This window comes from Populus trichocarpa, chromosome 5 (genome assembly GCF_000002775.5).
Source record: "Populus trichocarpa isolate Nisqually-1 chromosome 5, P.trichocarpa_v4.1, whole genome shotgun sequence".
NCBI lineage: Eukaryota > Viridiplantae > Streptophyta > Magnoliopsida > Malpighiales > Salicaceae > Populus > Populus trichocarpa.
Genome location: NC_037289.2, coordinates 4877619 through 4889052, shown reverse-complemented (window position 1 = coordinate 4889052; position 11434 = coordinate 4877619). Strand labels below are relative to the sequence as shown.

General features: G+C 35.7%; 2 protein-coding genes across 4 annotated transcripts; one reads left to right on the top strand and one right to left on the bottom strand.

Moving 5' to 3' along the window:
• LOC7455197 (phospho-2-dehydro-3-deoxyheptonate aldolase 1, chloroplastic) lies at positions 1 to 3217 on the top strand. The gene is made up of 5 exons (XM_002307036.4): positions 1 to 639; positions 1035 to 1312; positions 1539 to 1815; positions 2101 to 2346; positions 2755 to 3217. The coding sequence occupies exons 1-5, from the start codon at positions 109 to 111 to the stop codon at positions 3016 to 3018; spliced, it is 1596 nt and encodes a 531-aa protein (XP_002307072.2). The 5' UTR covers positions 1 to 108; the 3' UTR covers positions 3019 to 3217.
• A 2644-nt stretch (positions 3218 to 5861) lies between these two features.
• Positions 5862 to 11110, bottom strand: LOC7455196 (polyadenylate-binding protein 2). Of its 3 annotated transcripts, none has more exons than XM_002306264.4 (6): positions 10879 to 11110; positions 10628 to 10730; positions 9564 to 9634; positions 6462 to 6653; positions 6157 to 6284; positions 5862 to 6063 (listed from the first exon to the last, which is right to left on the bottom strand). In XM_002306264.4, the coding sequence occupies exons 1-6, from the start codon at positions 10990 to 10992 to the stop codon at positions 6015 to 6017; spliced, it is 657 nt and encodes a 218-aa protein (XP_002306300.1). In that variant the 5' UTR covers positions 10993 to 11110; the 3' UTR covers positions 5862 to 6014. The 3 variants fall into 3 exon arrangements, with proteins under 3 accessions (XP_002306300.1, XP_024457236.1, XP_024457237.1); XM_024601468.2 differs by lacking the exon at positions 10879 to 11110 and adding an exon at positions 8469 to 9158 and having other exon boundaries at positions 10628 to 10705; XM_024601469.2 differs by lacking the exon at positions 10879 to 11110 and adding an exon at positions 8469 to 8665 and having other exon boundaries at positions 10628 to 10643.
• Positions 11111 to 11434: the final 324 nt, after the last annotated feature.

Genomic DNA, 11434 nt, shown 5'->3' with positions numbered 1-11434 from the left:
CCTCTTCTCTTCCAAATCTCCTCTCGCTCTCTTTCTCTCTCTCTAAAAAAACCGTTTCAAGAAATATTTAGAGAGAAAGAAAGAAAGCGTTAAACCTGAAGCAAAAGCATGGCTCTTTCAACTCTCTCTTCCAAATCTCTCTACAGCAATGCCAACAATCTCTTTCAACAAAACCAACAACAACAATCACCCACTTTCTCTCTTGTCCCTGGAAGCAAAACGCTCAAGTCAAAATCCAACCTTTCAATCTCTGCCGTCCATGCCGCCGAGCCCACCAAGAATTCAGTTTCCGTGAAGGAATCTGCGGCCCCAGTTGCTGCCCCTGGGACTGGAAAATGGTCCTTGGAGAGCTGGAAAACCAAGAAAGCATTGCAGCTACCCGAATACCCTGATGCTAATGAACTCGAGACAGTTTTGAAGACTATTGAGACGTTTCCGCCAATAGTTTTTGCTGGAGAAGCAAGGAGTTTAGAGGAGAACCTTGCTGAGGCTGCAATGGGGAATGCTTTTTTATTGCAAGGTGGTGATTGTGCTGAGAGTTTCAAGGAGTTTAGTGCTAATAATATAAGGGATACTTTTAGGATTCTGCTTCAGATGGGTGTTGTGCTTATGTTTGGAGGTCAAGTTCCTGTCATTAAGGTTAGATCTATATCTAAATTTTTGAACTTTAATTTTCTAGTGATGATTTAAATGTGCTTATCCTTAAGTAGGTCTATTGGTTGATAATAGCTCCAATCATGTGTTTATTTTAGCTGATATGATTTCAATAATAAATTTGAATGAATATAAGTTGATGGTTTTATGATATTATTTGGGGACATTTTAGATGGTATGCTTTGCTTTTATGATTTTGCATCAAGGGTATTGATTGTTTTGAAGGAGGATTTAGTTTAGAGGACTTAATGTCAATTACAGAATCTGAATTGTGATAAATATTGAAGTCGGATGTTTTGTTGCTTTTTAGTATTGCTATTAACTTAATTTAGAAGCTACTGGTTGGGAAGATTAAGAATTGTGGGGTTGGTTATTTGTAGGTGGGAAGAATGGCAGGTCAATTTGCAAAGCCAAGATCAGATCCATTTGAGGAGAAGGATGGAGTGAAGCTGCCAAGTTACAAAGGGGACAATATTAATGGAGATGCTTTTAATGAGAAATCAAGAATTCCAGACCCGCAGAGATTGATAAGAGCTTATTGCCAGTCTGCTGCAACTCTCAATCTTCTCAGGGCATTTGCCACCGGAGGGTATGCTGCAATGCAGAGAGTTACACAGTGGAATCTTGACTTTGCACAGCACAGCGAGCAGGGAGATAGGTATGCAAAACTGAACTTTCCTTGGACACATTTGTTTGTAATTTCTTAAATTTATGAGTTTCATGAAAGAAGGACGTGAATCCCATTGGAGGACTTCCGTTTCTTTTCAATGTATATTTCAATAAATTTATGGATACACTTGTGGAAGTGGTCCTCTGGAGATTAAAGTTGAAGTTCATGAGCCATTTCACATATTTAACATGGCTGTCACTGGATTGTTCCGCAGGTACCAAGAACTTGCTAACCGGGTTGATGAGGCCTTGGGATTCATGGCTGCAGCAGGACTCACAGTGGATCATCCAATCATGACAACTACTGAATTTTGGACATCCCACGAGTGCTTGCATCTTCCCTACGAGCAATCTCTCACAAGGCTTGATTCAACTTCTGGCCTCTATTATGATTGCTCTGCTCACATGCTTTGGTGTGGAGAGCGTACTCGCCAGCTGGATGGTGCCCACGTGGAGTTCCTTAGAGGAATTTCCAACCCTATTGGCATCAAGGTACTTTGAATGCGAATTTCATGATGAAACTGTCTCTAACTTTATGATCTGTAGTTGCTGTTATTGTCTAACTTATATGTCCGTGAAAGTCCTTGATAATCATTATTTTTGTTCAGTTAATGACAATATGCTGACTGTTTAATGTTTTCATTTTGTAATGTTTTGGCAAAACATTTTTGCTGAGAACATGCAATCTCTTTGTGATGCTAGTGCTGATGAAATATTGTCATGCATGAGTATTTGTATATTGGAAATGAGAGGCTGAAAGTGCAAGTTGTGATGCAGGTGAGCAACAAAATGGATCCAAATGAGCTAGTTAAACTCATTGAAATCTTTAATTCTAATAACAAGCCAGGAAGGATTACAATCATTGTTAGAATGGGTGCTGAGAATATGAGAGTGAAGTTTCCCCACTTGATCAGAGCTGTTCGTAGGGCGGGACAAATCGTGACATGGGTCTGTGATCCAATGCATGGAAACACCATTAAGGCTCCTTGTGGACTGAAAACACGCCCCTTTGATGCTATTTTGGTATGACTTATCACACATTCTTACTATTATATCATCAAGTATTCAGTCACTTGTAGCATTTGATCACAATTTGTTTTGCATGTTAAGTGGAGTATAGTCTTCATCATGAGATAGTATGTGTGAGAAGAATCCACAAATTAAAATTACATAATGCAGAGTAATATTGTTTTCATGAGACATCATCTGAATTCTTCCTTCGCATGCCATATAAATTGATATTCACAGCACTTAAATATCATATCAATAGGTGCCCCCTTAGGATCCTGGTTATTGTAGCATTTGTTGCCCGCCCTCTTGCCTCACAATGTGACCCAGATATACTCTGGATTTTTAACGTTTATAATCATTTTCTTTTGCTCTGCCATCCCCCTTCTCCAACCCTTGAGATAATATTATTGTTGTTTGTAGGCTGAGGTGCGAGCATTCTTTGATGTCCATGAGCAAGAAGGAAGCCATCCTGGAGGAATTCACCTAGAGATGACTGGGCAGAATGTGACTGAGTGCATTGGAGGGTCTCGGACAGTAACATTTGACGATTTGAGCTCCCGCTATCACACGCATTGTGACCCAAGGCTCAATGCTTCTCAATCGCTTGAGCTTGCATTTATCATTGCCGAGCGACTTAGAAAAAGAAGGATAGGAACTCAACGTCTGTTTTCCTTGGGCCAGTAGGCAGCTTCGAAACCCTGTGCTAATATGTATGGTCAGTAGACTAAATTTATTTTGTGATCAATAAGTTTCCCATGGATCATCCATCAAACTTTGCTTCGTAGCCACTGCTTATTGCTGTTGCATTGGCATAGTGGTTTTGAACTATGAAAACAACTCGAAAAGTCACTTTTGCAAAGGAATTTCTTTATCATTTTCTCAAGCTGATCTTATCTGTGAAGGGGTTTTGTGTATGCAGTGTTTTTGAGTGGAAGCTGCATATTGCAAAAGCAAGGTGTACCGGATAAATTGGTTAATTTGTTTTAACATTTATATTAAAGTCTTATTTATGTATTCATGGACCTTTAATCAAGGAAAGAATATATATATATATATATATATATATTCTCTTTCCTTGAGATAGGTGGGTGCCTGTGGCTTTTCAAAATATCCCCTGCCTAGTTTTGTTACTTGGTTTTATTCATGGTTGTCTGACCTGGACCTAGCTTTCGGGGATTAACTTTGGAAAATAGCTTGGGTTACCGACTTGTGAATTATCACTCAATTTAGGTTAATTATTTTTATTAAAATGATTATATTTTGTCTTTTTTTCTAAAAAAAAAATTAAGATCGATCTAATGAGTTTTGGGCTAATCAAGTCATTAAAAACCATATCTAAATTTGAGTTCAACTTTGAGACATAAGTTTTTCTAGATTAAGTTTAACCATTATCGTTTTATATGGAAATTACTCTTAAAAAAAAGGATTTTATATGGAAATCATACTTAAAAAAAAGGGACTTCTTATATACTTCACCAAGGAATGACTATTCGAGTGAGAATAGTTTTATTTTTTTGCAACAAATGAGTTTGGGAACCTAAATAATTAGGTAAAGTGATGGAAGGAGAAATTGACAAACCTGGATTTATTTAATTTGAGGACTTAATTATAAAAAAATAAGAACTAAATTGAAATTAAAAAAAAAAACTGGAAATTCTTAAGCTAAATCTTATCTACCTAGACAATGTTGTCCTTATTTTGCTCATCTCATCACACCAACAACTCCTTCTTAGTTCTTTTAATAATGGTTGTCATGTTTGGTACACAAGTAGTTAGATTAAATATTGTGTAACCATAGACTACTTCAAAATAAGTAGCTTTTAAGAATGTATGGTAGTTAGTATTATACCATCATTCAACCACACTTAATCATTTGGACCATTATTTAGGGTTTTGTTAGTGATTTTGGATTTGCTTGTTTGAATAATGGTAGTAAGCCAAGAACATTTGTAATTGAACTCCATCTACTCTAAAGAGTCCCTTGTTGAAGCTACCAGTACAAGTAGTATCTTTATTAGTGATGGTGTTCTTTGGTAAGCCATGTAGTTTTATAATATTCTAAGCAAAAACCCATGCTACCTTGCAGACGTTGTAGGGATGTATTAGGGGTATAAAGCGAGCATACTTTGATAGTTTATCAACTACCACCAGGATCACATAATACTTATTAAAATTAGTCAGACCTTCAATGAAGTCTATTGAGATTCATGACCAGGGTTTTTCATGTATAGGTAGGGGTTGTAGTACTCTTGAAGGTTTGGTGTTTTTAGTCCCAGTCCTTTGACAAACCTCACGTTGTCTGATATATAATCTTTTATGCCAAATTTCATCCCCATAAAAAAAATCATTTTGCGCTCTCTTAAGGGTTTTTTCATACTCTGCATGGCCATCTGTAGGGCTATCATATATGTATTATATGGTGGTCTTTGATCCCTCGATCACCTCATTATCATAGCGTTAGATGAGCAAACAGAGAGAGAGAGAGAGTGAATAATTCTCTTAAAAAAAATTCAAAATTTTTGGGCAAACACAGTCTTCCTCTTTGATCAATTCTCTAACTGTTATCTTTTCCGAGTAGATGAGCAAACAGAGAGAGAGAGTGAACAATTCATCTCCTTCCTAGTACCAGCCTTACGGATTCAGGCGGCCATAGTAATACCGAAATGCCCCGTGTATAAGAGCTCTCGCTCAACGGATCACTATGTAGAGCGTCTTTCGAAGAGAGCGTATTACCAATCAAGGGCCTTTCGGCTATGTTTACTTTGTCATCAAGGGGCGGAGCGAAGTAACTAGGCGGAGATGTAGATCTATTACATTTTCTATGTTCTTGGACTTGAAGACAAATGCTACAAAACTAGATATGGACTTCAACATATTTCTCTTGTCCCAACAACAACAAAAATTGTTCAAACATGAATGCCTTCGAATTCATCCCTTCTGACCATTTAACATTCAATCGTTTCATTAAGCCTTGAGAGTTCATTCGCAAACCATGTCATCGACTTGTTTTTCTTGGAACTTTTCGAACATGTTCTCCCACGAGTAGAAATATAGCACATGCTTAAATTGAAGCCAGAGTAAAATTTAAACTCAACAAAACAAGCTAAATCCCAAAGTGTTTGTATTGATTCCACAAATGAACTCCCATGTAAAAGATTTGACCCCGTATCAATTCAAATCAAACATACGATTGTCAAAGATGCTTACGAAATAAAATCTTTTTGAAATGTTTGAGGAAACCAATTTGATGATCGAGTCATTTATGAATTTTTTAAATTTCTTGAAAATTCTTAAATCTTTGGGAGAAAGAAAAGTTTTTGTATCTCCAAGACATTTTAAATACATCTCAAGGGTTTAGCAATTTCGAGAATTTCTTATCTCTTAAAGTCTTTCAAAATCTTAGTTTAAAAAAAATAGTTCTTTATTTCTTACACACCCTGAAAATATTTTAATGAAAAATTCTGTGTCAATTTTTTGTAATTCACGAAATCTTATGCATATATAAGGTAAAAATTTTAACTGCAGACTTGTTGGCTTGGGCATACCAATGGATTTAAATTCAGGAATCTTTTATGTCATAAAGAGATGGTAGTCACACATGATAATATGAAAAAAGAAATCTGAAAATCTTGGATGATCATCCACCAGATACGAACTCCTTCGTCCGATGGAAATCCATCTTAGTAGTAAGGCATGTATCGCATTGACCTTCTGAATCTAGGCACCTTCCTGCCACCATTTAGAAGGTGAAATAAGGAAAAAGTATGAAAGAAAAGGCTATCATAGCAACAAACACAGGAATGAGAGTATGAAGAAACACACCCATATCCATAAGGAGAGTAGAAATAAGGGGGCGCATATGGCCTCCTGAACCGGTAACCCATGTAGGGATTGATTCGTCTAGGTCGATACTGCTTCATTCCAGGAACGTTGGTCCTTTTGGGTGAAACCTGAAACACGGATTAATTATCAACCAACAAAAACCACAAAATAGAACCAACATGATATCAACAGCAGCAATCACAAATTTAATCTCCCATTCATGGTGTGTAGTTAGAATTCATGTCCAGCTCCATATCAATGAACCAAGCTTTAAATTTTATTTTTATAGAAGAATAATGGCTTACCTTCAATTGACGGCCATGTAGTTCAGATTCATTGAGAGCTAGAGCCTCTTGAACAGCTTCTACTTCAAGGAATTCCACATAAGCGAAACCCTTTGGCTGGCCAAACTTATCTGTCAGAATAGTAACCCTGTTTACTGTACCACAGGACTGAAAATGCTGCTGCACTTCTTCAGGTGTGCATGCATAATCAACCTGCAATCGCAAATTTCACCGTTATGTTTCATTGTCAAATTGAGCTCAAATAGAAACAATAACTGTGGCTAATTTTTTTTCCAGAAGATGTTATTTCAATTCTAACAGCTAGATACAACCATGCATTTTGGAGTGTTCTTTATGCAATACAGATAATCAATCAAGCGATCACAAAGCAGGGCAAATTGATGCCAAAAAAGAAAAGAAAAGAAAAACATCAAATGGACTCTTCCTATTCCTTTTATTTTTTCTATAGCATTCATTAACTACAATTTACCAATCCTATCAATGGCACATCAAGTTCGCCACATGCCAAAGTACCTCCTAAAACATTATATTCACGCTTTCCAGCCATTATATTTTTACTTGACAAGATCATTTTAAGTCAAAATATCAATTTCCATAGTGCATACTAGTATAACAACAATAGACCAGCTTTGCTGAAAAAGCTTGCCAATGTCCAGCAGTTGAGCCACCGGTTCAGTATTAAAAACCCTTCTCATCACTGCATCCATAGAGTCATAATAAATCATATTTCACCATCCCAACATCAACCTTCTAATGACACAACAAAACCATCCTACTAACCATCCTGTTTTTCCAATGAAGAGCTTGAAAAAGTTTTTCCAGATGCCAGCTTCTAATTTGACTTCTTCCTAGCACCATCAACAATATTGATCTTTTATTTTATTTTTTTCAAACAGTAACCAAACATTCTTGTGTTTACTGCGAATATATAATCTCAGCTCTATTAGATCAGGCGTTAATCCAAAAGTATTTTACACTCATCCTTCTTTCATGTATGATCCTCCAGTGGATTTTTACACAGGTAGTTTCTTTCCTCACGTTTTTCACATGACCTTCAAGTGTTACATTGCTATTGTTCCTTGTCCAACTAGAAGCATGACAGTAAACAAAGGATCAAAATTAAAGTGCTATGAAATTTCAAAAGAGTTGAAAACCCTGAATGTTTGTTAGGACCGAAATAGCCTGAGCAGCTTACATAAGTAAGACTCTGATGCACCAGGTTGTGCACAGATGATTATATAAAGAGATAGGCCAAGTATATCCATGAACCAAGCCCATTAAAAATGATCATCATTCCAAGATGACAAGAAATATGTGTTTGTGTGCGTGTAGAGCAAATGATGGCTTCAAGTAAACGAAGATAGTTAAAATATATGAAATTTTGAAACTCAATCATCGAAGCAGATTAACAGAGACTCATAAAACAACATTAAGAAATAGCTTCAGTCATAATGGAAAAAATAGAAAACAAGCATAAGATATATTAATGAACGTATAGAAAAAACATGTCTGGTATTTTTGGTGCTTAAACTCCTGATAGTGCACCTAAATGACTGGTTAATATATTTAAATCTCTTTAATTTTGTTAAATCTGAAAGAAGGGTGGTGTAAGAGGAAAAATATCAACTAGAACAAGAGATTTTACAATTTGTCCAATCTAGATTGTCCAGAGTGATTAAGCAACTGATCAGTGTATTTCAAACTAAGATTGTGAAGTTTCTTTCCTCAAAGCAAATAAAAATAAAGATGCACAAGCAGTCAGTAATGTACTGAGTTGGGCTTCATTCAAAAGAAACATCAGATCTAAGATGCATCTTAAATAAACCATCAAATGACCAAATCAAAATAAGCTAATAGCATTCTTGACAAAAAGAGAAAATCGAGCAATGAGCAAACAGTCTTCAAAGAACTCATAGCAAGTTAACCTGGGAAGGAAAGAGCACATATTTGTCAAATATTTCCAACACTTTAGATAAACTAACATGAAAAAAAGTTAGTAATTCTGACCACAAAAAGCAGCAATATACACCCTTGTCCCATCTGCCACATGATCACACATTTCGGAAGAACCAAAGCCCATCATCAGCAGGGTCGAGGTTCTGCAACTTAGATTGCACATCCCAACTTGCCCATGCTCCTCAAAAGCAACAACTTTCTCCTCAAATATCATGGTTGAAGCATCACTATTCACATCCTACACGCATCTGTTCCAGCGACCTCCAATGAGCCTTTTGCCAAATTCCTTCACTCCATTTCTTTCTTTCAAATAGATTTCATTCATACACCACCTTTATTTATGCTTTTTCTTTTTTTGCATTTTTATTTCATGTTTCACTTTTTCCTCCATCTTTCTTTCTTCATTTCTCTTCTTTCTTTCTTCTTTCTCATCTTTTTTCTTCTTCTTCTTCTTCTTCTTCTTCTTCTTCTTCTTCTTTTTTCTGTTTGTTCTTTTTGGCAAGCATCCCCCCCTCAAATGTTTCTTTTATTCCTTTTTTTTTTTGTCAAGTAAATTTGAACATAATTTCCTCAATTTACAGATTATTCTGTTTTTTCTCTGTTTTCTTTCAAATTCAAAACTGATACTTTAATCTCTTGTAAAACTATCCTATTTGACATAAAAATGACCTTGGCCCACCCTCAAAATATATTGTTACTATCCAGCAATACATACAGAGAACTTGGAGAGTAAGAAGACCCCTGCGATCATAGTGAGACATAAAGTCAAACCATGACTCTGAATTACAATTATCCAAAAGTGAACCGAAAACAATGAAACTAACATTAACACATTTTTTTAACTACTAAAATTAATGTCACTTGGCAGAGCCTGAAGCCCAAAACCACTAGTGGTTGCAAAAGGGCTATATAATTAGAAGTGTATTCATCTACATAGTTTATTTATCTCTTATGGAAATAGATTAAACCCTTAATGAGATGTTTTGGACAACTATTGGAAATTGTGCCATGTCATTAATATATCCATATAATATCTTCTTTCTTTCTTATATGTACACGCATACACATATAAACAGTATGCATAGAATGGTTCAAGCATTCTACTAAAGGCAGAAGGTCAAGGGTACAAGACATTATATTTCTCACATTGCCAACAAACACAGAACGAGAATCTGCTTCCTCCCTGTTTGCTTGATTAGCAGCTGCAGTAGCTGGATCTGTGGGAAAATGAAGCCATGCAAATACATACTATGAGCTCAAGTTTCAAGAAAAGAAAAACAGAGAGAGAAATTAAGAGACCAGCTGGGGATATGAAGAAAAATAAAATATGAATAGCACCTCTGACAAGAACCACTCAAACAGTAAACTACAAGTACAACAATGCTAAATGATATAATACTTATATGCTATAAAATAAACGCAAAAAAGAAAAACAGATGTAGAGACTTCAATGTGTTGAAATCCTCGAATCACATGATACACTTTGGTCATACATAACAGAAACAACAAAGAGATGTCTACTGGTCAAAAACCATGTTGCAAAGAAATGTATAATAAATCTCAGTGCAAAAGAGTCAGGACATCTCACAGAAACTGGGCGCGGAATTTTTTTTTATTACTTTATAAACAGAACTCCCCATCCCAGAATATAGTTGGGAAGAGTATTTCTAGAAACAATTTCTGTAAAGCACAACTAAATAGCACCCCAAATCTCAGATTAGCACAATGTTGTCTGCCAAAATTTCCAAACCACTTAGAAAAGTAAGCTTCACAAAAACTACAGAAGTACAAAGTCCTACTCGCTGATTTCATCATCCAAAAATCCCGAATTTCCAGCTACTCTTCTTTCTATTAAAAATGTAAAATCACAATGTAGCAAAAACTGCCTTTTAATCTTATCAGAATATTCTCTTACAAGTTTTCCTTAAACATCACCATTTAAACAAACAAATAACCTTAAAATATCCCCGGTAACCCAATTCCAAGACAACAAATTCCTAGATAACCAGATGTTTAAATTACACCCCAAAATATTTAAGAACAGCAGCAGACCAAATCCAGAACACCTGAAAATTTATTTAAGAAATAGATATGCATCACAGCGTATGTGCTAACAGATCTATATTCCTCCGACACACAAAAATTAAAGAAATAAAAATCAGTAACAGAATTAGTTTTTTTATTAAAGAAAGAGGAAAAGTAAAATAAACCTTGAACAGCGCCCATTTCCTTCTCAACTTTAGCTTGCATCTCACGAAGAGCAGCCGCTTCCTCTTCCATCTCCTTCAATCTCTTCTTCATCTCATCCAACTCCTTCACCAATACAATATCATCCAAAAAACTAAAAATCAGTTACCGATTTCTCAATATTTAAATAACCGAAGGTCGAATTTAAATTTCTAGGGCTTCGGTTAACTATATAATTAAAAACTGAAATTGAATGGAAAAAAAGTTGAAGGACCTTGACGGCATCGTCATCGGCGGCGGACATGTCAACGTCGGCGTTGTGAGGATCCATATCCCCTTCCACATCAGGAATCTCTCCACCGTAAACCTCATGTTCTTCTTCCTCCATCTCTTCTTGTTTTTTTTTCCTTCTTTTGTTTCTAGAAACTGGTGGCGTCTCTCTTTTCGGAGCTGGATATTCGGGTTTTTCTACTATCGGTGGAGCCGTGGAGTTACATGGGACGTGGAAAATAGATGTTGTTTACATGCTGTCGTTTGCTGATACTGACATTAAGCAGATGACAGATCGTTTATCTTTAATTATAACGTTTTTAATTAATCCCTAATGCATCGCCTAATTTTCAATTTTCATCATAAAAAACAAAAACAGCAAGCAAACTTTAATCCCATCATAATTCTTATTTGTTCAAATTAGTGTTTGTTAGTCGCGTTTGGTTGTCAATACAGAGGTGTTTGATTTTAAAAAATAAAGAAAAATACATTAAATAAATTATTTTTCAATAATTTTGAAATGATTTTTTGCATTTTATATTTTTATATCATACAGAAAA

Coding starts and splice junctions, on each gene's coding strand:
- LOC7455196 (XM_002306264.4), bottom strand. CDS start 10,992: ATGGAGGAAGAAGAACATGAGGTTTACGGTGGAGAGATTCCTGATGTG. Junction 10,731..10,878: donor CCGATGACGATGCCGTCAAG/GTCCTTCAACTT, acceptor GTATTGGTGAAG/GAGTTGGATGAGATGAAGAA. Junction 6,654..9,563: donor GTTCTGTGTTTGTTGGCAAT/GTGAGAAATATA, acceptor TTGCGATTGCAG/GTTGATTATGCATGCACACC.
- LOC7455197 (XM_002307036.4), top strand. CDS start 109: ATGGCTCTTTCAACTCTCTCTTCCAAATCTCTCTACAGCAATGCCAAC. Junction 1,313..1,538: donor CACAGCGAGCAGGGAGATAG/GTATGCAAAACT, acceptor ATTGTTCCGCAG/GTACCAAGAACTTGCTAACC. Junction 2,347..2,754: donor GCCCCTTTGATGCTATTTTG/GTATGACTTATC, acceptor TGTTGTTTGTAG/GCTGAGGTGCGAGCATTCTT.